This window comes from Sarcophilus harrisii, chromosome 1 (assembly GCF_902635505.1).
Source record: "Sarcophilus harrisii chromosome 1, mSarHar1.11, whole genome shotgun sequence".
NCBI classification, from domain to species: Eukaryota; Metazoa; Chordata; class Mammalia; order Dasyuromorphia; family Dasyuridae; genus Sarcophilus; species Sarcophilus harrisii.
This window is the reverse complement of record NC_045426.1, coordinates 664902208-664923969: the sequence shown is the minus strand read 5'-3', so window position 1 is coordinate 664923969 and position 21762 is coordinate 664902208. Positions and strand designations below refer to the sequence as shown.

The 21762-nt window shown below is 44.7% G+C and overlaps 1 protein-coding gene across 2 annotated transcripts; it reads right to left on the bottom strand.

Annotated features, from left to right (window-relative positions):
- Positions 1-13216: 13216 nt before the first annotated feature.
- On the bottom strand, positions 13217-18364 carry PEAK3 (PEAK family member 3). Of its 2 annotated transcripts, XM_031948094.1 has the most exons (4): positions 18113-18364; positions 17469-17572; positions 15913-16490; positions 13217-15377 (listed from the first exon to the last, which is right to left on the bottom strand). In XM_031948094.1, the coding sequence occupies exons 2-4, from the start codon at positions 17548-17550 to the stop codon at positions 14499-14501; spliced, it is 1539 nt and encodes a 512-aa protein (XP_031803954.1). In that variant the 5' UTR covers positions 17551-17572; positions 18113-18364; the 3' UTR covers positions 13217-14498. The 2 variants fall into 2 exon arrangements, with proteins under 2 accessions (XP_031803954.1, XP_031803955.1); XM_031948095.1 differs by lacking the exon at positions 18113-18364 and having other exon boundaries at positions 17469-17685.
- Positions 18365-21762: the final 3398 nt, after the last annotated feature.

Below are 21762 nucleotides of genomic sequence, written 5' to 3'. Positions count from 1 at the left end.
TCCTGTATAAATCTGACTCACAAACAGCATCCAGGAAGATGGCGTAGACCTAGAGCAGGTTGGAACCTGCCCACACGTAGGGAACACATTTGACAAAGGAAGCTCACCCCTCTGACCCCGGGAGCCCTAATATCCCTTCCCTTCTGGTGGTTCGCTGATGCTACTCCCTCTCACTCCCCAATCAGTGTCTCTGTTTGGTAAATCACTTAGCTAAGCTCCCTAAGTCTGCTTTTCTCTGTAGCTTGACTTTCAATTGCCAAGGAAAGTGAATTATTTTTTATTCAAGGCTGGCTCTTTTCTCTACTGCCAGAGGTAATACTCTCTGAAACGGTTTTATGTTCTTGGCTCTGTCTCTCTGATTGCTCCCTCGTGGCTGGAGTTTCTTCCATCAGTTCCACAAAGGTGCCATGGCCAATAGAAAGAAAAAAATTCCCATTTCCCACACCTTACCTAAGATTCCCTTTCAAGAAAAGTGGAAATCTGGATTCTGACAACTATTTCTAGAACTATCAAGCTTAGCATTTTTAAATGTCATAGAGTATATGACATTGAGAGTGGGTGACTAACCTCCATTCAGTCAGTAGTTAGTTTAATAAGGATACTTTTTCATACTTTATAAAAGGATAAAGTCACAGAAGGGGAGGAAGAAAATTAACTCTAGAGTTCAAGGACCTGAGTTTGATTTTACCTGAGTGACTTTAAACAAGTTACTTAACCTCTCTGCCCCTTAATTTTCTCTCCTATGAAATGAGGATATTCTGGAGTCTTTTCCAGCTTTAATTCATACCCTTTGAGCAAATGTTGATTGGATGGATTCTTTGATCCTAGAGCAGGGACTCTTCTGCACTCAGTACCTCAAATCTCTGTTCTTTGCCCCTTATCACAATCACATCAACTGTTTTGGAAGAGGGAAAAATCAATCAAAAACCAACTCCTCATCGTGGAAAATTTGTTTTGTTTGTTTTTTGCTGAAGCAATTGGGATTAAGTGACTTGCCCAAGGTCACACAGCTAGGAAGTGTTAAGTGTCTGAGGTCAGATTTGGACTCAGGTCCTTCTGACTTCAGGGCTGGTTCTCTATCCACTGCACCACCCAGCTGCCCCCCCCCATCATGGAAAATTAAATATAAAATACACATAAAAGTAATTTGTGAGGCAAGAACTGATGATAGAGCTGGCTGATAAAGAAAGGCTTTTTGTAGGAAGCCCACCTGATTTGAGATTTGAAGGACTCTTGATAGTGATGGGGAGGAGGAAGTGGATTTCAGACATGGAGGACAGCTGGCACAAAAGCTCACAAAAGCATGGAGAAGATAGGATGTCAGGCACAGAATGTTATGTAATGGCAAGTAGGTCAATTCAGCTAGAAAGCAAAATGCATGAAGGAAATTAATGGATCCAGAAAAGTAGTTTGCAGCCAGATTGTGAAGGACGTTAAAAGCTAAAGAGAGATGTTCCTATTTTGTTTTTTTTTCCTAGAGGCAAAAAGGGAACCACTCAAGAGATAGAGTCAGACCTGAGCTTTAAGAATATCAGTTCAGCAGCTGTGTGGAGGATGGATCTGAGAGAAGAAAGACTTATGGCAGAAGGAGGCAATTGCAAAATTCAACACAAGAGCTGATAAGGGCCTGATTGAGGGATGGAACAGAATGAATAGAGAGGAGGGAACAGATGTGAGATAAATTGTGGAGGTACAATTGACAAGACTGAGCAGACTGATTAGATGTGAGGGGTGAGGGGAAGGGAGCAGTTAAGGATGCCTCCACACTGGGTGGCTAGAAGGATGCTGATGCACTCAATAAGAGCAGGGAAGTTAAGAAGTGGGGAAGGTTTGAGGAGAGAGATAATAAGCTCTTTTAGAAATAGGAACTCGAGTTGGATATAACAACTGGCAGTTGGTGATGAATTGGGGTTCAAAAGAGACCCTGGAGCTTGATAAGAGACCTGGGATTCATCAGCATAGAGATAATAGTTGAACTCTCTTGCAAGCTGATAAACTCACAGGGAGAAGATGTAGAGAAGGGATGACACAGATGGGAGCTCAGGGTGCCTCCGTGCAAAGGAGGGAGAATAAGGTGAATCATCCAGCAAAAGAGACTGAGATGAAACAGGCAGAGGAGGGAAAGAAAGAGAAATAGTTCTCACAAAATCCGGCTGGAGAGAATGTCTAGGAAGAGGAAGATGAGAAATTCAACCACCTCAAATGTTGTCAAGAGATCAAGAAGGAGCAGGTCTGAGAAAAGGCCATCTTATTTGGCAATTATTTGATCATTGGTAACCTTGAAGAAAGCAAATTAGTGATGAGGTTAGAAATCGGATCACAAGGAGTTCAGGAGTAAGGATGATGTCTGAAAGTGAAGCAAAGTGTATAAGATCTTTTTTCTAGGACTTTTATCTGTGAAAAAGAGAAGAGATATAGTATAGTAGCTTGAAGGGATAGGAGAATCAATAGAAGCAACTGAGAAGGAGCCAATAGATAAGGAAAGATTAAAGATGAAAGGGAGAGAGGAGGTGATTCAAGTGACAAGTTGGTGGAGGAGGTTGGAGGGAATGGGAGCAAGGACATAAGTAGTGGAAGGAGAAAGGTTTTACTTTGAGATGAGAGTAAAGGAGAAATAGTTTTAACTGGGACTGAGGTCATTGAAAGTATAGATTTGGAGAAAAGCAAGAGTTTATGGCCTTTTTTATTTGAATAAAGTATTTAGCAATACCCTCTGCTGAGAGAGAGGAATAAGGGGTAATATAAAGAGCTTGAGAAAAAACGTTTAGAACAGACATTAGAGGGAGAAAGGATAGAAAGATAATCACAAACAAGTAAAAAAATTGGTATCCAGTGGGGAGAGCCCATTTAAGGTTGTTGTGTCTTTTCAGTCCTATATGACTCTCCATTACCCCATTTAGGATTTCCATGACAGAGAAACTGCAGTAGTTTGATATTTTCCTCTTTTGTTGATCATCTCACAGATGTGGAAATTGAGGCAAACAGGGTTAAGTGACTTGCCCAGGGTCACACAGCTAATAAGTCTCTGAGACTGGATTTGAACTCAGGAAAATAATGCCAGACCTAGTTTTCTAACCATTGCACTACCTAGATGGAATTTGTAGTAGATCCAGCCCATCCAGTTGTGTGACTTCCTCCATCATTGTTCAGCAAATAAACATAAGGGTAAAGAAGACGTATAATGGGAATGAACCAGAGCTGGGGTTTAGAAAGGAACATATACTGGACAAGGAAGCAATGGGGACTGAAGGTAGAGAATAATTTAAATGAGGGTGAACTGGTTAACTAAAGGGTCAAGATTCTGAAGGGAGAAAAGTGAAGTTAGTGTGTAGGGTGATGGCTTAGGAAAGCAGAGAGGAGAGAGAGACTACAGATCACGGTGAATAGGTCTGAGAGGGACAAGGGATGAAAGGTTGGAAGATGATAGTAATTATCTGGGTCTTTTGGAACGGTCTTGGATTATTGTCTTGAACAGAGCAACCGGGTCTTTCACAGCTGATCAACATTATAGATAGAGAACAATCACAGTTAGGGAGAGTGGAGGTGGAACTCACCGAGTTCATCTGTGGTACGGGTTTGCTGGGAACACAAGAACACAGTAGCAGGATAACTTTAATTAGCCATTGTCGTTGCCCAGTGATGCTCAAATAGAAGTAAAAACTACCCCACCCACGCACATACATACAACGTGTATGTGACTGTATTTATGTCTCTCTTGTCACAAATGCTTACAGAAACATCCAACAGACCAGGGGTCCTCAAACTACAGCCCGTGGGCCAGATCTGGCAGCTGAGGACGATTATCCCCCTCACTCAGGGCTATGAAGTTTCTTTATTTAAAGGCCCACAAAACAAAGTTTTTGTTTTTACTATAGTCCGACCCTCCAATATTCTGAGGGACAATGAACTGGCTCCCTATTTAAAAAGTTTGAGGACCCCTGCAACAGAGGAATATTCCACAGAACAGTCTAGGGAACCTCAACTGGAATGTCTGGTCCTGCCTTCAACTGACTTGAAATGAATGACCTTTGATTGTTGTAGAGTGAGACTGGCCCCCACCACTGGGGTCTCTTAGTTCTTGTTGGCCATCTTGCCTTCCTTAAAATAAATCAGGCTTGAACAGTTAATTAACTAAGTGTAATATCTAAATTGAACACCAGGTGGGGATCTATCAATTTTATTTTCTGTTAAAATTTATTTTTGATTTTTTTTTATTTTGAGTTTCAATTTCTCTCCTTCCCTCTAGCCTTTCTCTCATCCATTGAGAAGGCAAGCAACATGCAATCAATTAACCATGTGAAATCATGCAAAAACAATTTCCATTTTAGACATGTTACTCTCCCTGACCCCATCCCCTAGAGCAAGAAAAATAAAGTGAAAAAAGAAAGCTTTACTCTGCTTTCAGAGTTCATCATTTCTTTCTCTGGAGGTGGATAGTATTTTTTCATCCTGGGTCTTTTGGAACAGTCTTGGATTATCGTCTTGAACAGAGCAATCAGGTCTTTCACAGCTGTTCAACATTATACTATTGCTATTACTATGTACAGTGTTCTTTTGGACCTGCTAACTTACCTTTATATCTGTCCAAATAAGTCTTCTAGGCTTTTCTGAAACCATCTAGCTCATCATTTCTTATAACACACTAGTATTCCTTCACATAATCTGCTCAGCCATTCCCTTAATTTCCAATTCTTTGTTACCATAAAAAGAACAGCTCTAATACTTTTGTGCTTTCTTTTTCTCTCTTTTTTTTTTTTCTGAGACAACTAGGGTTAAGTGACTTGCCCAGGGTCACACAACTAGGAAGTGTTAGGTGTCTGAGAACAGATTTGAACTCAGGTCCTTCTGACTTAAGGCTGGTGCTCTATCTACTGCACCACCTAGCTGCTCCCTTTTCCTTTTTCTTTGATGTCTTTGGGATATAGAACTAGTAGTGGTACTGCTCAGTCAAAAAATATGCAGTTTTATAGCCCAGCATAGTTCTAAATTGTGCTCCAGAAGGGTTGAACCAGTTCACAATTTCACCAACAGTATACTACTGTTCCTAATTTTTTACATCCCTTCTAGTATTCATCAGTTATTTTAATTTCCATTTCTCTAATCAATAGTAATTTAGAGCATTTTTCATGTGATTATTGATAGGTTAAAGTTCTTCTTTTGAAAACTATTAATATCCTCTGACCATTTGTCAATAGAGTAATGCCCTTCTTTTTATAAATTTTGTTTCATTTCCCTATTTAAGAAATGAGACTTTTCTCAGAAAAACTTGCTGCAAATCCCCCCAACTCCATCACTGCTTTCCTTCTAATTTTGGCTGCATTGTTTTTTTTTTTTAATTGTGGAAACACTTTTTAATTTCATGTAATCAATATTATTTATTTTACTTCCTGTGATCTTCACTATCTCTTATTTGGTCATAAACTCTTCCTTCTCCATGGATCTGACAGGTAAAAATTTCCATGATCTCTTAATTTACATATGATATCAACCTTTTATGTCTAAACCATTTACCTATTTTGAACTTATCTTGATATACAGAATGAATGTTGGTCTATGCTTAATTTCTCCCAAATTGATTTCCAGTTTTCTCAGCAATTTTTGTCAAATGGTGAGTTCTTACCCCCCAAACTTGAATCTCTGTATTTATCAAATACTAAATAATTATGGTGATTTATTACTGTGTATTGTATTCCTAACCTATTCTGCTGAGCTGTGATGCCCTTTTGGACCACCAGGACGGCCTTATCAATTTCTCTCTAGGTCCTGGAAAAAATAACTTTTTAATATGTTTAGAAGGACTTGCACATGGTTAATCTATAGTGGATTGCTTGCTATCTAGGAGATAGAAGAGGGGGGGGAGGAAGAAAAAATTGAAATACAAAGGTCAGTGTAGAAAACTATCCTCGTATGTATTTGGAAAAAAATAAAAAGCTATTATTAAAAAAAGGAAAAAGAAAAAGAACTTTCCTAAAGTCCTGCAGTATCCCCAGTGGCCGCCAGAGGACACCCAGCCTGTAAAGCCAGATACTATGTGATAGAAAGGCAAAAAATTAGTTTCTAGTTCTAGTTCTCAAGGAACTCATTCTAATGGAGCAGAGAAAAAGTAAATAACCACATATACACAGAGCAGAGGGGAGATAATATCAGAGGGGAAATAACTGGGAGTAGAGAGGAAAGGGAAAAATCTCTTGAATTCATTTCAATTTAATAAACATTTATTAGACACTAACTATATGTCAGACATGGTGCTAAGCACTGGGGATACAAAAAGAGGCAAAAAACAGTCCCTGTCCCTCAAGGAGTTTACAGTTTAATGAGGGAAACATCATGGAGACAGATATACACAAAGCAATTATATGCAGGGTAATGAGAAATAATTAAGAGAGGGAAGTCACTGGAATTTAGAGGGGTTTAGGGAAGGTTTCCTGCAAAGGTGGTATTTTAGTTGGGACTTGAAGCCAGTAAGATCAGAAGTTAGAGTGGAGGAAGGAGAGCCTTCCAAGAGGTAATGTTTGAGCTGAGATGGGAAGGAAACCAGAGAAATTAAGAGGAGGAGGTGAAAGGGCAGCCATTTAAATCATGGGGGAAGCCAGCACAATTAAAAAAAAATAGCTGGTATTTATGTAGCATCCACTTTGTGCCAGTCACTGGGCTAAATGCTTTACAAATAATATCTCATTTGAGCCTCCAAACAATCTTGGTGCTATTATTATCTCCATTTTGAGGTATAGGGGATGTTCAGGTAGGACTGGCCCCTTGGGTATGAGGGCTTGCCAAGCCCTTTTCAAGACTATTCATCCTCCTCAACTATGAAAGACTTGGTTCTTCTTAGCAGTTCAGTGGTCCAATGCCATCTGCATCCAGAAAAAGAACTATGGAGATTGAATGTAAATCATAACATGCTCTGTTCACTTCTTTTTTCTGTTTTTTTTTTTTTCTAATCTCTCTTATGGTTTTTCCCTTTTGTTCTGATTTTTCTCTCCCAACATGATTCACAAAGCAATGTGTATTAGAATAAATAAGAGTCTTCCCCCCAAAAAAGTCTATTCATCCATCTTTGGTATCTACCTGTCCTACAAATCTCACCTGTAGGACCAAGAAGCACGTGTATACATGTGGCCACATCCCAGCAAAACTGTTTTGGCAGATGGCTAAACCACATTGAGGGTAACCAACAGATTTCAGACCATCAGGGAATTTGGGGGCCATGTACCCAAGAGTGAGAAGACTTACAGAATGGGAAGATGAGGAAAATTTGTTCCAAAGGTCATGAAGACGGCTGAAATGCGTAGAACTTGGTCAAACACCAAGGTCATCCACTACATCCTGGGCTATCACATGTCATCCTGACTTATGTCTTGTCGCTGGATTTTGATGGTTCTGAAAGAGACAATGAGGCTGTAGCTCTGCCTCGCTTAAGTCCAAGAGACAAGACCCCACCTTGTGATGTCATTGACCCTTTTCAAAAATGAGGGACATGCCACAATCCCTATTTAATATGTTTATACATATTGGATTTAACATATATAACTTAAATAATTAAATATATTTAATGTTTGACATATATTGGATCGCTTGCCATCTCGGGGAGGAAGTAGGGGAAAGGAAGAGAAAATAGAAAACACAAGATTATGCAAGGGTCAATGTTTGTTCAAATTATACATGCATGTTTTAAAAATAAAAAACTTTAAAAATTAGAAAAAATCCTTATTTAATAGTTGAGGCAAGAGAGGCACACTTAAGTGACTTATTTATAACCCAAAGCACAAGGAATGAAAAAATCCCTTCTCACAATGAGCATATGTGCAGTGAAGACTCAATTGAAACTAAATAACATAAATATTGACCACACAATTTTGAGATTTCCCCCAGTTCTGTTCAGTAGCACAAAGGAGGAATTTAATGGGAATAATCCAGGACTGAAGGAGCAGAAAGCTAGTGCCACAGTGTATAGAGCACTGGGCCTGGAATCAGGAAAACCTGAGTTAAATTCACTAGCTGTATGACCCCAGGGAAGTCACTTAACTCTGTTTGCCTCAGTTTCCTCATTTGTAAAATAAACTGAAAAAGGAAATGACAAACCTCTCCAGTATTTTTGCCAAACAAAACAAAACAGAAACAAAACCCAAAGAGCTGGACATGACTGAACAGCAATTTAAAAAAATCCAGGCCTGGAGTTTGGTAAGGAGTGATCAGTGACAGGACAAGGGAACAAGGAATTCAAGAACAGACTAGTATTGAGTTGAATTGGTTCATCCAAGAGTCAAGATGGGGATGGGAGGAGAACATATCCAGTGCAAGGGTGATGGCCTGGTAAAGAGCTGAGGCATGTAGGGAGGGGGGATTGGAGATCACACTGTGATCAAAGAACAGGGTTAAAGGGGATGATGGTGGCGGAAGGATGGAGAATCAGAGTTCTCTATGAACTGAGAACTTCTAGTTCTCACACTAGCCCTTCCCTATAGTCCATCTCGACCTCCCTGAGATAAATTACTTCACTCCTCCCCGGTGTCTCAGTTTCCCAATTTGTAGAATCAATAGGATGGATCCGATAGCCTCTGTCTGTAGGTTGCTACTTGATTTGTAGTGGGAAAGTGCCTTAAAAGCCATCTATTCCAGTCCTTTTATTTTGTAGATGCTCAGAGAAGTTATATAACTTGCCTAATATCACACATTAGTGAGAACACAGTCATCTTCTGATTCTTAGGAGAGAACTCATTCTGTTACCAGGCTGCAGGGAAAGGGACCTGGGAGGATGGAGTGGGAATAAGAAGTAGGCAGGACTCTGGTCCTGGGAGGCTTGGGGGTGGTGCAGCGTGGGCAGGACACAGGGGACTTCAGGACAGGATGAATCAGGTTCCATTCGGGGTTCCAAGGCTAAGCTAAAGGGCTTTGGCTGGGGGAGCCAAAATGGGGAAGGGATCCTTTGGGCTAAGGAACAAGCCAGGGCTTAGTCACCATGGACAAAAAGGGTTGGAGCTACAATTAGGCATAAGTAAAGAAGATCAGAAGCATGTTGCCAGGAGATCCATGTATCAGCCTGCTTGGGGTTCATTCTTCTGTGGGGGACATGGGGGATGGGAGATGAGGAGGCAGAGGGGGTGAGGAAATGAGGAAGGAAGAGAGGGGAAACAGAGAGGGAGGGAAAGAGGGAGGAGGAAGAGAAGGAGAAGGGAAACAGGAACAAGAGAAAAGAGACAGAAAGATAGAGAGACAAAGAGAAAAAGAGATATATACAGAGGGAACAGACTCTAGCTATAAAGACCACTGGGTGGAGAGAGAGAGAATGAGACAGAGACAGAGAGAGAGACACAGAGAGACAGAAAAAGAGACAGAGAGAAAGAGAGACAGAGAGAGAGACAGACAGACAGACAGACATTCCAGTCTCTTTAGTCTCTTCACTTCCTTAAAATCCCTTCAGTCTCTCTGTGCTGTGGTTATTTCGGGTGTTTCTAATTCCAAGATTCCAAGACAGAAGATGGGTAAGTCTAACTCTAATTCAGGTTGCTGAAGGGAGAAAAGGACTCCAGGAAGAAGCTAGCATGATGGGAGTTAACAGTCTTCATCGTGATCCTATCCCCAAATTGCTACACACCAGAAACTTCAGGGAATTTCCCTTTTAGGGGAAGTTTTCTAGGATTCTGTCTCTTGGTCGAGCTAAGCTGCCTTCTTCTGGGAGGAGACCTTCTTCACCTTATTATCTACTATTTATTCTTCCATGTGCACTTTCTTGATTTCTATTTTGCTATTGGATTGATAAATGGATTGCTACTTCCTTTCTGTGTTCATCCTGGAACTAGTATTTAGTGTGGGAAGGATTGGGTCCTCCTTTCCCCATTAATGAACAGCTGTCAGAAGCTTAGCTTAAATCTGAAAACTATATCCCCTAAAGTAATAACATTTAAGAGTGATATCAGATAGACATAAATCCAACCTGGAGCCCCCTTTTTCTGAGGAGAGGAATGGCCACGCTTTTGTCTCCAACTTCCTGCTTCTTTTGGCAGGAAAAAGTCTCCCTTAGAGAAGGGTTGGAGGAGAGGGGTTCAGAGGTGTTTATTTGGCCTCCCCTTGACCACATCATTGCTACGTGTTACATCTATGGAGAGCCTTCACTTCACATGCACCAACATAAGCACACAATATATGCATATGTGTATGTGTATTTGTATGCATTATATATATAACATGTACTGTGTATTATAATATATGTGCATTTGTATGCATTATATAATGTGTGTGTATTATAATATGTGTATATATTTATATACATTATATATATAATTGTACTATGTATTACAATATATGTGTATTTGTATACTTTATAATATGTATGTGTGTATTATAGATGTATGTGTATTTGATGCATTATATAACATATACATGTATATTATAATACATACATACCCCCATAGGTATATGTATATGTACAGGTGTATATCTATCTTATCTATTGGTCACACACATATATACACATACATAGAGGGAATACCAAAGGAAACTATTAAACCTTAAAACTATGCTAATTAACTATATACCCATGCATTTACTATTTAATATTTATGCTGAATGTATTTTTATATGTCCTTTTTACAATGTAAGTTCATTTTGAGAAAGAACTGTTTCATTTTTTTGTACGTTTCCTTAACACAGTGTCTGGCAGGTATTAAGTAGGTGCTTAATAAATGCTGATTGATTGATTGAGTCTCATTCATCTTTTGCAGTTTGGGTCCATGTTTTTCCTTATAATCTCCCTAGAAGATCTAGTCAACCTGAGAGACAGTTTGGTCTACTGGTTGGGAACTTAGAAGTCCAATCCTCAGACACTGGATGCAGGGGAAAACTAGGTAAGTCACAGCTAGATTCAGTGATACCAAAGTTTCTTTCTGAAGCCTGGGAAGACTTCTATGAACTGATGCTGAGTGAAGTGAGCAGAACCAAAAGAGCTATGGTACACAGTCACAAGATTATGTGGTGGTCAACTGTGATGAACTTGGCTCTTTTCAACAATGAGGTGATTCAAGGCAATTCCAATAGACTTGGGATGGAGAGAGCCATCTGTATCCAGAGAGAGAACTATGGAGACTAAATGTGGATCAAAGCTTAGAATTTTCTTTTTCTTTTTTTTTGAGGCAATTGGGAATAAGTGACGACTTGCCCAGGTTCATACAACCAGGAAGGGTTAAGTGTCTGAGATCAGATTTGAACTCAAGTCCTCCTGACTTCAGGGCTGAATTCCACTGTGCCATCTAATTGCTCTCCAGAAAGCTAAGTATTTTCACCTTTTGATGTTGTTTGCTTGTTTTATTTATTTTTCTTTCTCTTGCTTTTTCCCCTTTTGATCTGATTTTTCTTGTATAGCATGAATATAGAAATATGTTTAGAAAAAAAGAGAGGGAAAAATTTTTGAGACACAAGGTTTTGCAAAGGTGAATGTTGAAAACTATGTTTGTATGGATTTGGAAAAATAAGATACTACTGAAAATAAAGAAAAGAAAAGAAAAATAAAATTTCCTTTTAGCTGTATATCTGGGATGATCCCATGCATGGGCTAGAGATCTCCTTTGGAGTCTTTTTAAAACACTGAATATTTTGTGAGAAACTGAATATTATCTGTGACAGGTAATTTCCCTCCAGTAGAAAGTAAGCTCCTTGAGGGTAGGGGCATTCTCATTCTGGTCCATGTGTTCCACATATTTTGCTCAGAGGTAGCCCCTGGTAGACACTTAATACACACTTCTTGATTAGTTGGATATAAATAACTGTTTTGCTTAATACAATTTACATTTAAATTAGTTGATTCAGTGCATAATTAATTGATTTTAATGCTTTTTCAGTTCCTCACTCTGAATTTCCCATTAGGATTCTTATTCCCTTCATTCTTTGCCAGTTTTCCTTGGTGTGTCTTAAGTTAGCATATGTTCTATTTTGCTTTTTTTTTTTTTTCTATTTTCATCATTTCAAAAAGTTCCAGTTCTTTTCATTTCTTGTACTTCTCCATTTTAATTGTTTTATAGTTTTCCATCACAACAATGGAGCTTATTGGCTATCTAAGCTAACCACCACACCTCCATTTTACAGATGAGGAAACTGATATCCAGATCTGTCTGGGATCACACAGCTAATAATTGTCTGAGGCAGGATTTGAACCTAGTTATGACTCCATCTTTAGCCTCCTATCCACTACACCAGAGGTGCCAAATGCATAGCTGGTGGACTTCATGTGGCTCATAACACTCTCAAGTGAAGCTCACACCAGATTAAAATGTAGTTCCTATCTGATTTTAATGATGTCAATGTATTAATTTTTTTAAAAAGAGGAAATATGTAAATATATATGATTTTCTAAGTCAAAATCAGGCTACTGGGATCCCTGCATGCAGTTGGGTAGCTTCCATTTTTATTTGAGGTAAACACCTCTACATAACATCAGGCCTACTACCTTAGATGGACTAATGCAACATTTGGTTGTCCCTCTGTCACTCCTCAGCCTTACTACATGACCAGCCCATCTATTTTTCTGGAGCGTTATGCCCTTGACATCCCTTATATTTCTCCTCTAATGCCTCCTTGTGGTATGGAGGCAACCCTGGATTCTTGAAATCGATGCCATCAGAGCATAAACGACAGCCAGCTCCTGTTTTGTTGGTTTAGTTCAGGGGTCCTCAAACTTTTTAAATAGGGGGCCAGTTCACTGTCCCTCAGACTATTGGAGGGCCGGACTATAGTAAAAACAAAAACTTTGTTTTGTGGGCCTTTAAATAAAGAAACTTCATAGCCCTGGGTGAGGGGGATAAACGTCCTCAGCTGCTGCATCTGGCCTGCGGGCTGTAGTTTGAGGATCCCTGGTAGTTAGTTTTGTTGCTTCAGTTATGTCTGTCTCTGCCATTGCAGTCTCTTTGTTGTCAAGTCATTTTTTGTACACATCCAACTCTTTGTGATCCCATTTGGGGTTTTCTTAGTAAAGAAACTGGAGTGGTCTGCCATTTCCCTTTTTTGTTTTTTGTTTTTTTGCTGAGGCAATTGGGGTTAAGTGACTTGCCCAGGGTCACACAGCTAAGAAGTATTGAGTGTTTGAGGCTGGATTTGAATTGCCATTTCCTTCTCTACTTCAATTTACATATGAGGAATTGAGGCAAACAAGGTTAGCTGATTTATCTGAGGTCACATACCTAGTAAGTGGATTTGAGGCTGAATTTGAATTCAGATCCTCCTGATTCTAAGGCTAAGACTCTATCCATTGTACTATCTAGCCACTCCCAGAAAGTCCTACCACATTGAAAATGATATGGACCCAGAGATCATCTATAAAACAATCTAGGTTAAGTGTGATGGGCTGAACACCAGCAGTCTGGGGCACAGATGAGGGATTTTTATGTCAATCCACTCTCAGCCAATTGATTTAATAAGCATTTATTAGGCACTTACTGTGTGCCCATATCTGTGTGAGGCACTAGGTGTACAAAGACAAAAATGAAAAAGTCCCTGCCCTTCAGGAGCTTACACTCTATTGGGGAGACTCCAAGTGCAAGAGGTGTTGTGGTATAACTAATAAGGTGCTAAATTTGGACTTGGGAAGACCCGGCTTCAAGTTCTACATCAAAGATTAATAATCTTTATGACTTTTGTCTAGTCACTTTATTCCTCCAACTCTCGAGTTTCCTTTTGTGTAAAATAAGGGCACCAGACTAGATGGTCTAGGAGGTCCCTTTATGGCTCTGACCCCCTCTCCCATGATCTGTGTTTATGGGATACACAAAGTGTACAAAGGGACATGCCGTCTTCCGTGCAGTTACAAAAAGTAATTTAAAAATTACAAAAAGTAATTTGGTCTTGACCAAAGCTGGGTTAGATTTCAAAATGATGATCAGTATCTTACTCTGGGAGTCAGCCTGGATGGAGGGAGGTACAGGGGAAGCATTTATAAAGCACCTGCTGTGTGCCAGGTTCTGCGCTAAGTGCTTCCCAAAAGGTTTGCTAGTTGTCCTTCATTCCTGAAGAAGATCCAAATGACATTATTATGTCATGTTGGGCACAAATGGTCCGGATGAACAAATCTTATCTCCAATAAAAATCTTCACAAATATTATCTCACCTAATGCTTGATGTCCTGGAAATGGGATGTCAAGAGGAAAAAACTCTCTCCTGGAGACGAGGTTCTAATCCTGACACAGATTAGAAGGTAATTGCCCCTCTCTCAGACTCAGCTATGAAATGAAAACATTCAGGTCCCTTCTGACATTCTGATCCAATATTTACATTTAGAGGAAAAACAAGGGGCCCTCACTCTGTGAGTTTTGGAGGCAGGGGATTTGTGTAGGGATGCCAGTGGTCCATGTTCCAAATAATAAAGGCCATTACTGGGGAGGGGGAGAAGGAGAGGGAGGGACAGGGCAGAAAAGTAGGGGGATGAGAAAATGAAGTTCTTGGCAGGACGGTAATGGAGGCGAGTTTTCTGAGGTACCAGAGCTGGGGGCCTCCCTCAGGATTTCCAAAGGCACTCAATCCCCAGCAGTCTGCTCTCCCCAGAGGAGCTCCAGAGCCCAGCCCACCATGCGTTGTGAGGCTTCGGTCATATATTGGCAACAGAGCCAGTCCTCGAGTCCAGCCGCCTCCCCACTGCCTGCCAGCCGCTCCGCCAACTCCAGGGGCAGCAGGGCCCTGTGGATGTCCAGCCAGGGCCCCGGGGGGAGGCCTTGGGCCTGGAGCTTGGGCCCAGGGCCCCACAGAATGGTCTGCAGGGCCACTCGGACCTGGGCCACAGGGGGACGGCGGTCTGGCGCTGCCTGCAGCAAATGTGGGGTCAGGCGGGCCAGGGCCAGGGAGTAGGCTGAGCGGACTGGCAGGGGGGGAGTGGAGGACCCTCGGGCCTGGGCCAGAGCAGGGCCTTGGCCCAGCATCTCATAGATGAGGAGGCCCAGCTGAAGTTCATCCTCGCGCGCTGGCAGCTGGGGCACCAAGGACCGCGTCCTGGCAAAGTTTGTGAGGAGCAGCTGGGGCAAGGCTCCTACAGGCTGGCCCCGGGGCACTGCCAGCAGCAGGTTCTCGGGCCTCAGGTCCCCATGCCCCAGACTGTCCGAGTGCAGCTGCTTCAGGGCCCCGCACAGCTGGAGCAGCAGGAGGCAGACCCGGCGCTCGTACCACACTGGGTGGCTCCCATGGAGCTCCTTGTTGGCGCTGACCCAATCGGCCACAGTCTGGGTGGGCACCTCGGCCACCAGAGCCGCTGGCCCTTGCCACGGTGCCTCTGGCAGGCTCCCTGTGGGCAGCTGGCCACAGAGACTCTGCACATTGAAATGTGGCCTGAGTGTGGCCTGCAGGGCCAGCCCGGGGGGCTCAGTGTGGAGGGCTTCCGGAGTCCTGGACCAGAGCTTGGGCACCTGGAGGCCAGAGGGACACCGGTCAGAGGTCAAGATTCATCCCTTCTTCTCCTGGCGGCTGCCCCAGGCTGCGTATGCTCTCGGGCCTTCCCCCAGTAAGCAGCAGAAACTGGGGGATGGTCCTCCCTGATGTCTCTTTCCCTCTTCCCTCTCTGGTCCACTTAGCCCCAAGTCTCATCTCATTTTCTCCCCTCCTGGCTCACAATTCCCTTCCAAGGATTCTTCCCTACACGGCCCGTGCTCCCTTTGTCATAGACTCCCACAAACCCACAACTCTTCCCGGATCTGGCCTAGGGTCCTCCCTCTTTATAGCCTGGCTTTATCCCACCCCTGAGTCCGGGACTCTCCCCCACAATGGCCGACCGCCCCCCCTTAACTAGTCCGACAGGGCTCTTCCCCTCCGCCCCCCATCTGCCCGGGAGTCCATTGCCCGGGAAGGGTGACTTCCCCAAGCCTTGTGCCCTGACACGCGTCCCCTCTCTCGGTAGCCGGTACTTCCAGCTGCGACCCCACGCCCGGTCCGCCGGGCACTCACCTTGGCAGCCAGGAGGTGCCAGGTGTCTTCCATGATCCGAACCACCTTATAGTACCAGGCGTCCCCACTCTCCGCACAGGGCTCGCTGTCCAGCAGGCGGAACCTCTGGCCTGGGCCCCCCCTGCCAGGCCACGGCCCCGCCAGCCGGGCTCCAAGCTGCTTCTCTATGCAGCGCAGGGTGTCCAGCTGGCAGCCTCTCAGCACCTTGTACACCTCCTGGGGCCTGCCCAGGTCCTGGAAGAAATGGCCCAGCTCCCAGTCCGGGGTGGCGAAGGTCAGCCGGGGAGGGTCTGGGCCCGAGAGGCTCGCCCTGGCCCGGGGGATCTCCTCCAGGCTCCGGGACTCCAGCAAGGGTCTCCTCAGTCTGTCCCAGGAGGTCTGCCCGGGAGTGGCTTGGTGCTCCCTCCGAGGAAGGGAACTGTAGCCATAGGAGGAGTGAAGAGTCTTGCCAGTGGGAAGAGAGCGGGTCCGGCAGAGGGTCTTCTGGGGCAAGGGAGGCGGGGCGAGGCAGGTAGAGGACAGCCGTGACGTCCGTGGGCGGCAGGGTTTAGAGGGCTGCAAGTGGGCTCGCCCCTCTCCTGCCAAAGGACGTAAGGGGTCACCGTCAGGTTTGGGACAGAAAGGGACTCCCGGGCCTTTCCTGCCCGGATAAACCCGGGGGGGAAGGGGGGGTCAGGAGAGCTGGCTCTAGTGTCACCTTGGGCACGGACGCCCCCTGACTTCTCTGGGTTAAAAATTAAATTAAAAAATTTAAATTTACATGACTTCACTGGCTTTCAGGGGCTTCGTCAATGAGGCAAAAAGATGGGTTGGGGTGCAATGGAGTATGGATGTGGTGACAAAAGATCAGAATTTTAATCTGAGCTTTATCTGGATGGCACTGGGCAAGTCCCTGCTCCTGTGGGAACCTAGATTGCTCATCTGTAAAATAAAGGAGGGTTAAACTAGCTAGTTTCTAGACCTCCTGTGATCCTGAGGCCCCTTCCAGCTCTGGCATTTTTAAACTTGTGACTGGGTAAGTCTTCCTGCACATAGAAGCAGAAAGTCAGAGCCCGTGAGACCCTGAGAACAGGTAAGTTCAGGAGAGACTTAGAGCCTGGGATAACAGAGCCGGGAGGGCCCTTAGAACCCGGGAGGTCAGGGGTGAAAGGGCCCTTAGAACCCGGGAGGTCAGGGGTGAAAGGGCCCTTAGAACCAGGATGTCAGGGCTGCGAGGGGACTTAGAGCCCGGGAGGTCAGGGCTGGGAGGGGCCTTAGAATCCGGGAGGTCAGGGCTGGGAGGGGCCTTAGAGCCCGGGAGGTCAGGGCTGGGAGGAGCCTTAGAGCCGGGAGGTCAGGGCTGGGAGGGGCCTTAGAGCCGGGAGGTCAGGGGTGAAAGGGCCCTTAGAGCCCGGGAGGTCAGGGCTGGGAGGAGCCTTAGAGCCGGGAGGTCAGGGCTGGGAGGGGCCTTAGAGCCGGGAGGTCAGGGACAAACCTCACCACTGCCCAGAAACCTTTTCGTTTTACAGCTGGGACGGCTAAGCCCCGGGAGAAGGCCTCCCCCCCCCCCCACTCACCCAGGTTGCTGTAAAGATAGTGCAGGGAGGGGGAGGGGAGCTCCCTGCCCGGTGTGGCGGGCGGCGGGCCTGAGTCACTCATGCTGCTGGCGGCCCAGGGCTTCCTGTGGGAGGAAACGTGAGGTGCTTGCGCGCCCAAGCCCCGAGGTGCGGGGCACCCGCGGAGCTCCTGGGCTTGGCCCGCGCCATTGCGGAGGGCGAGGAGCCGCTTGCCCACGGCCCCCCCCCCCGCAGGGACACCCACAAGCGCCGCAGGCGCGGGCGCAGAGGCAGAGGCCCAGGCAGTTTCTGCGCGGAAAAGGCCCCGGCCTCGCAGGGCAGCCCGGCCTCGGGCGCCTGCCTGGGCCCCCGCGGTAACGCGGAGCGCGCTCGGGGCTGCCCGGCTCCGGCCCGGGCCCGCAGCGCCAGCCTGGGAGCCCTGTGGTCAGGGCCAGAGCCTCCCTGGACAGCGGGAGGCGCCTGGGCCCGAGAGCGGAGGAAGCCCGGGCCCCGCTCCGCTCCTCGCTGACTAGGACGCAGCCGCCCGTCCCAGGCCCGTCTCCTCCTGGGGGAGCATCCAGAACGTCTCGGGGCCTGGTCCGCTTCTATCTCCAGAGGAAGAGCCGGGCGCCCGCCCCTCCCCGGCCCCTCTCCTGGGGGCGTACCTGCCGAGCCCGGGCCGGGCCTTTCCCAGAGCAGCCGGACCCTGAGGGTCGGAGGCAGCGGGAGCCGCGGCCCGCAGGGAGATGTCGGCCAGCCCCCAGCCCAGGAGAAGAGGAAGCGGCAGAAGCAGTTACACCACAGGCCGGGCCCTTGCGCAAACCTGGGGCCCTCCTCCAGCCGGGGCCGAGCTCGGACCGCCATGGGAGAATGATGCGGGCCGGGGGGTGGTGGTGGGGGGGCACCGGGCCGCAGTCGGGCGGCAGGAGGCCGAGCGCGGGGCCGGTGAGCGCGGGCAGCCGCCCACCTCTGCCTCAGGCCCCTAACTCAGGAAGTGAGGACTTCCGCTAGTGCCAGGAGCCGTTGCGGACATTAAATGAGATGGTGACTGTGATAAGTACTCAGCGCAGAGCAGGGGCCTAACGAGTGTGTCTTCTTCCCTAATTCTCACCGGCCAAGAAAGGCGATGTAGGGAGAAATGATGAAACAGTGGAACAATTCCCATGACTGGGTCCCAGTTCCAACGAATGCAATAGATTCGCAGTTAGTTGCATGTTTGCATGAACGTGTGATCCCATCAATTTTGCTTTTCTAGAACCAGAGAACATTATACCCGCAGCAATAAGATTATCAACGGCCAGTTCTGATGCTCGGGGCCCTCTTCCACAATGAGATGCTTCAGGCCAGTTCCAGTGACCTTGTGATGGAGAGAGCATCTGCACCCAGAGAGAGCATGTGGGAACTGAGTGTGGGTCACAACAGGGCATTTCCACTTTTTGTTGCTGTTTCCTTTCTGATCTGGTTTTTCTTGTGCAGCCCGTTATTTGTGGAATATGGATAGAGGAACTGTACGTGGATCACTCCCTGACTGGGGAAGGGGTTGGGCAGAAGGGAGGAAAAAAATTGGAATACAGGATTTTGGGGGGTGAATGTCAAAAGTTATCCACATGTATATTTTGAAAATAAGAAGCTTTAAAAATTTTTGCTTTTTTACATCTGGGGAATGAATAAAAAGAAATATATTTAGGGCTTATCTTGTGGAAAGCACTGGGGATACAAAAATAAAAAATAAATCCTCGCCCTCAAGGAACTTGCAATCTAATAGGAGGAAATAATATAGGGATTGGGGATCTCCAGAGTTAGAATTTTGGTTTGGAAAACTATAGGGATGTTGAATAGAAATATGGTGGAATAGGTTGAAACATCTTCTCTAGTGGGATTATCCATCATGCAGTGAGGTGGTATGAGGTGACTGGTGCAAGGCAACAATTCCATTGTTCTTCTTTGATACTAAAGTCTCTTCTAGCTCTATACCAAAGATCCTACAGTCGGGAATGCAATCTGTGGGTGAGCCTTTGGAAGTACCAGGCGTCTAAGAGGGGGTGGAAGATGTGTGATGTTGGACCTTCCTTGGCGTGGAGTGGATGGGATGTCATTCCCTGACTTTGGTACATTTAGTTTCCAAGGAAACAAGCAGTCCTTCTGGGTCACAAAGGCAAGAACCAAGGGAATCATACAGTCAGTGATTATTGGAAGTTTTTTTTTGTTATTGAAGCTTTTTTTTTTTTTCAAAACACATGCAAGGATAACTTTTCAACATTGGCAAGTATTTAATATTTTATTTCCCTTCATATAGATATAGATAAAATATATAGAAAGGTTCTAAGGAATAAGTTGAGACCATTCAAGTCCCCCCATCTAGATGTAGCTAAAACCTATAGAAAGGTTCTAAGGAATGAGTTGAGATCACTCAAGTGTAAAGTGCTAATTGGTGGTTTGCTCAAATACAGCACTTTGGGTAGAGCCTTTGGTTTTGTCCTCTAATGCTCTTAATAAATTGAAACACTCATCAGACCTGGATTAAAGTGTCATATGAATGTTTCATATTACTCAGGCAGCTGGATGAAGGATAGATTGGGGAGAAGTGAGATTAGAAGCAAGGACACCCATTTAGAAGGGAAGGGAAGGGAAAAAGCATTTATTAAGCACTTATCATAGGGAGGAAGGGAGCAAGATTTAGGAGGAAGAATGATGAATTCTATCTTAGACATATGGAGCATCCGGGTGAAGATGCCCCATAGATGGCTGAGTTCTGGTAAGAGTTTAGGACTTGGTAAAAAATGAAGAGTGAAGGAAAAGAAAAAAATGAAGGCTCAAGGAAGAATTCTGATGCTAAGATGGAGAAGGTAGAAACATTAAAAATAAACTAATAAAAAAACCAACCCAGAAGACATGAGTATCCCAGAAGCCAAGGGAAGAGAGACAGCATCCAAAAAGGTGATCTGTAATGTCAAATCCGTAGAAAGGCTGTTGTTTGCCCTTCCTTCTCCAAGACATCAGGGAGGTGACCCATGACTGGCAAACGAATTGGATTTAAGTGAGGGAGGGCTGGGCAAGGTCACCAGTGAGCCACCTGTGCTCAGTTACCAGATATAGATCAGGAGGATGGAGATGGCCCTGGATACAGGGGGAAACCTTGGCCCCTTTAAGGTAAAATCTTGCCCAGATCTCAGTGTGATTGGAGCAGTGTCCATACAGGGACAGAGAATGCCCTCATTTACCTAGTAAAAAGTCATTTTGGGAAGGGACACTTTTAGGGATTTGGCCCAAACAGAAACAATTGCTATTTATACTCTTTCTGAGCCATCTGGGCCCAACAGTAACCCCTAAAAGTCCAGAGCTGGGACCTATTGTTGATCAATGGATGAGTCAGAGTGATTTACCTGTTAATACTCGGCACAAAGGAATATCAATTTTGATCTCTGAAAACTCACAATATATCTTGGGGTTTATAGGCTAGATTTATTTTTTAAGGCAGAGAGAGGATAAAGACTGAGAAAGCATTAAAATGTTAGTGCATCTTGATTTCAGGTGAGCCATAGGATTAGATCTTTATTGAAAAGGATAGAAAATGAGAAAACAATAGTCAACAGCTTTCTAGTGTTTTAGCTATGAAAGGGAAGAGAGTTAGAACAAGACCTAGAGGGGATGATAGGGTCTCTGAGTAGGGTTTTATTGCTGTTGTGGTTAAAGAATGGGATGGGCATTAGGACACCTGAGCTTGTTTGTACACAGCAAGTAAAAAGACAGTTAAGAGGGAGAGACTGAAGGGCTCTGAGAAGATACAATCAGAGATTTTGAGCTGAACTTTTAAATTCTCTTCCAATCTCCTACTTTTACAGATAAGGAAGTTGAGGCTCAGAAAGGTTAACTATCTAGCTTACAGTCAGTCACACATGAGATTGTTGAACCACTATCAGTGATGTTTGAAAGATGATCAAGAGGAGGAAAATCGTGATGGAATGGAACAAATAATACATGTCCCAATTTTCAAAAAAAGGAAGTTGGCAAACTATAGGATGGTAAACTTCACTTTGGTTTCTGGCAAAATTCAAGGATGCATTATTAAAGGAATTATTATTATTAAAAGTTAGGGGGATCTAGACCACATAGTTTGGCTTCCTCATACTAGGTAACTTTATTTCCTTACTTAAGAAAATCCCCTAACTGGTAGGTCTTGGGAATACCATAGGCTGTAGCTTACCTAGATTTTAGTGAAATGGTTGCTAAAATTTCTCATGCTATTCTTGTGGAAATTCTGTGTGGAAGACTTCCTCCATGACCCAATTCTTCATCCTGAAATTCACTCTGAGCC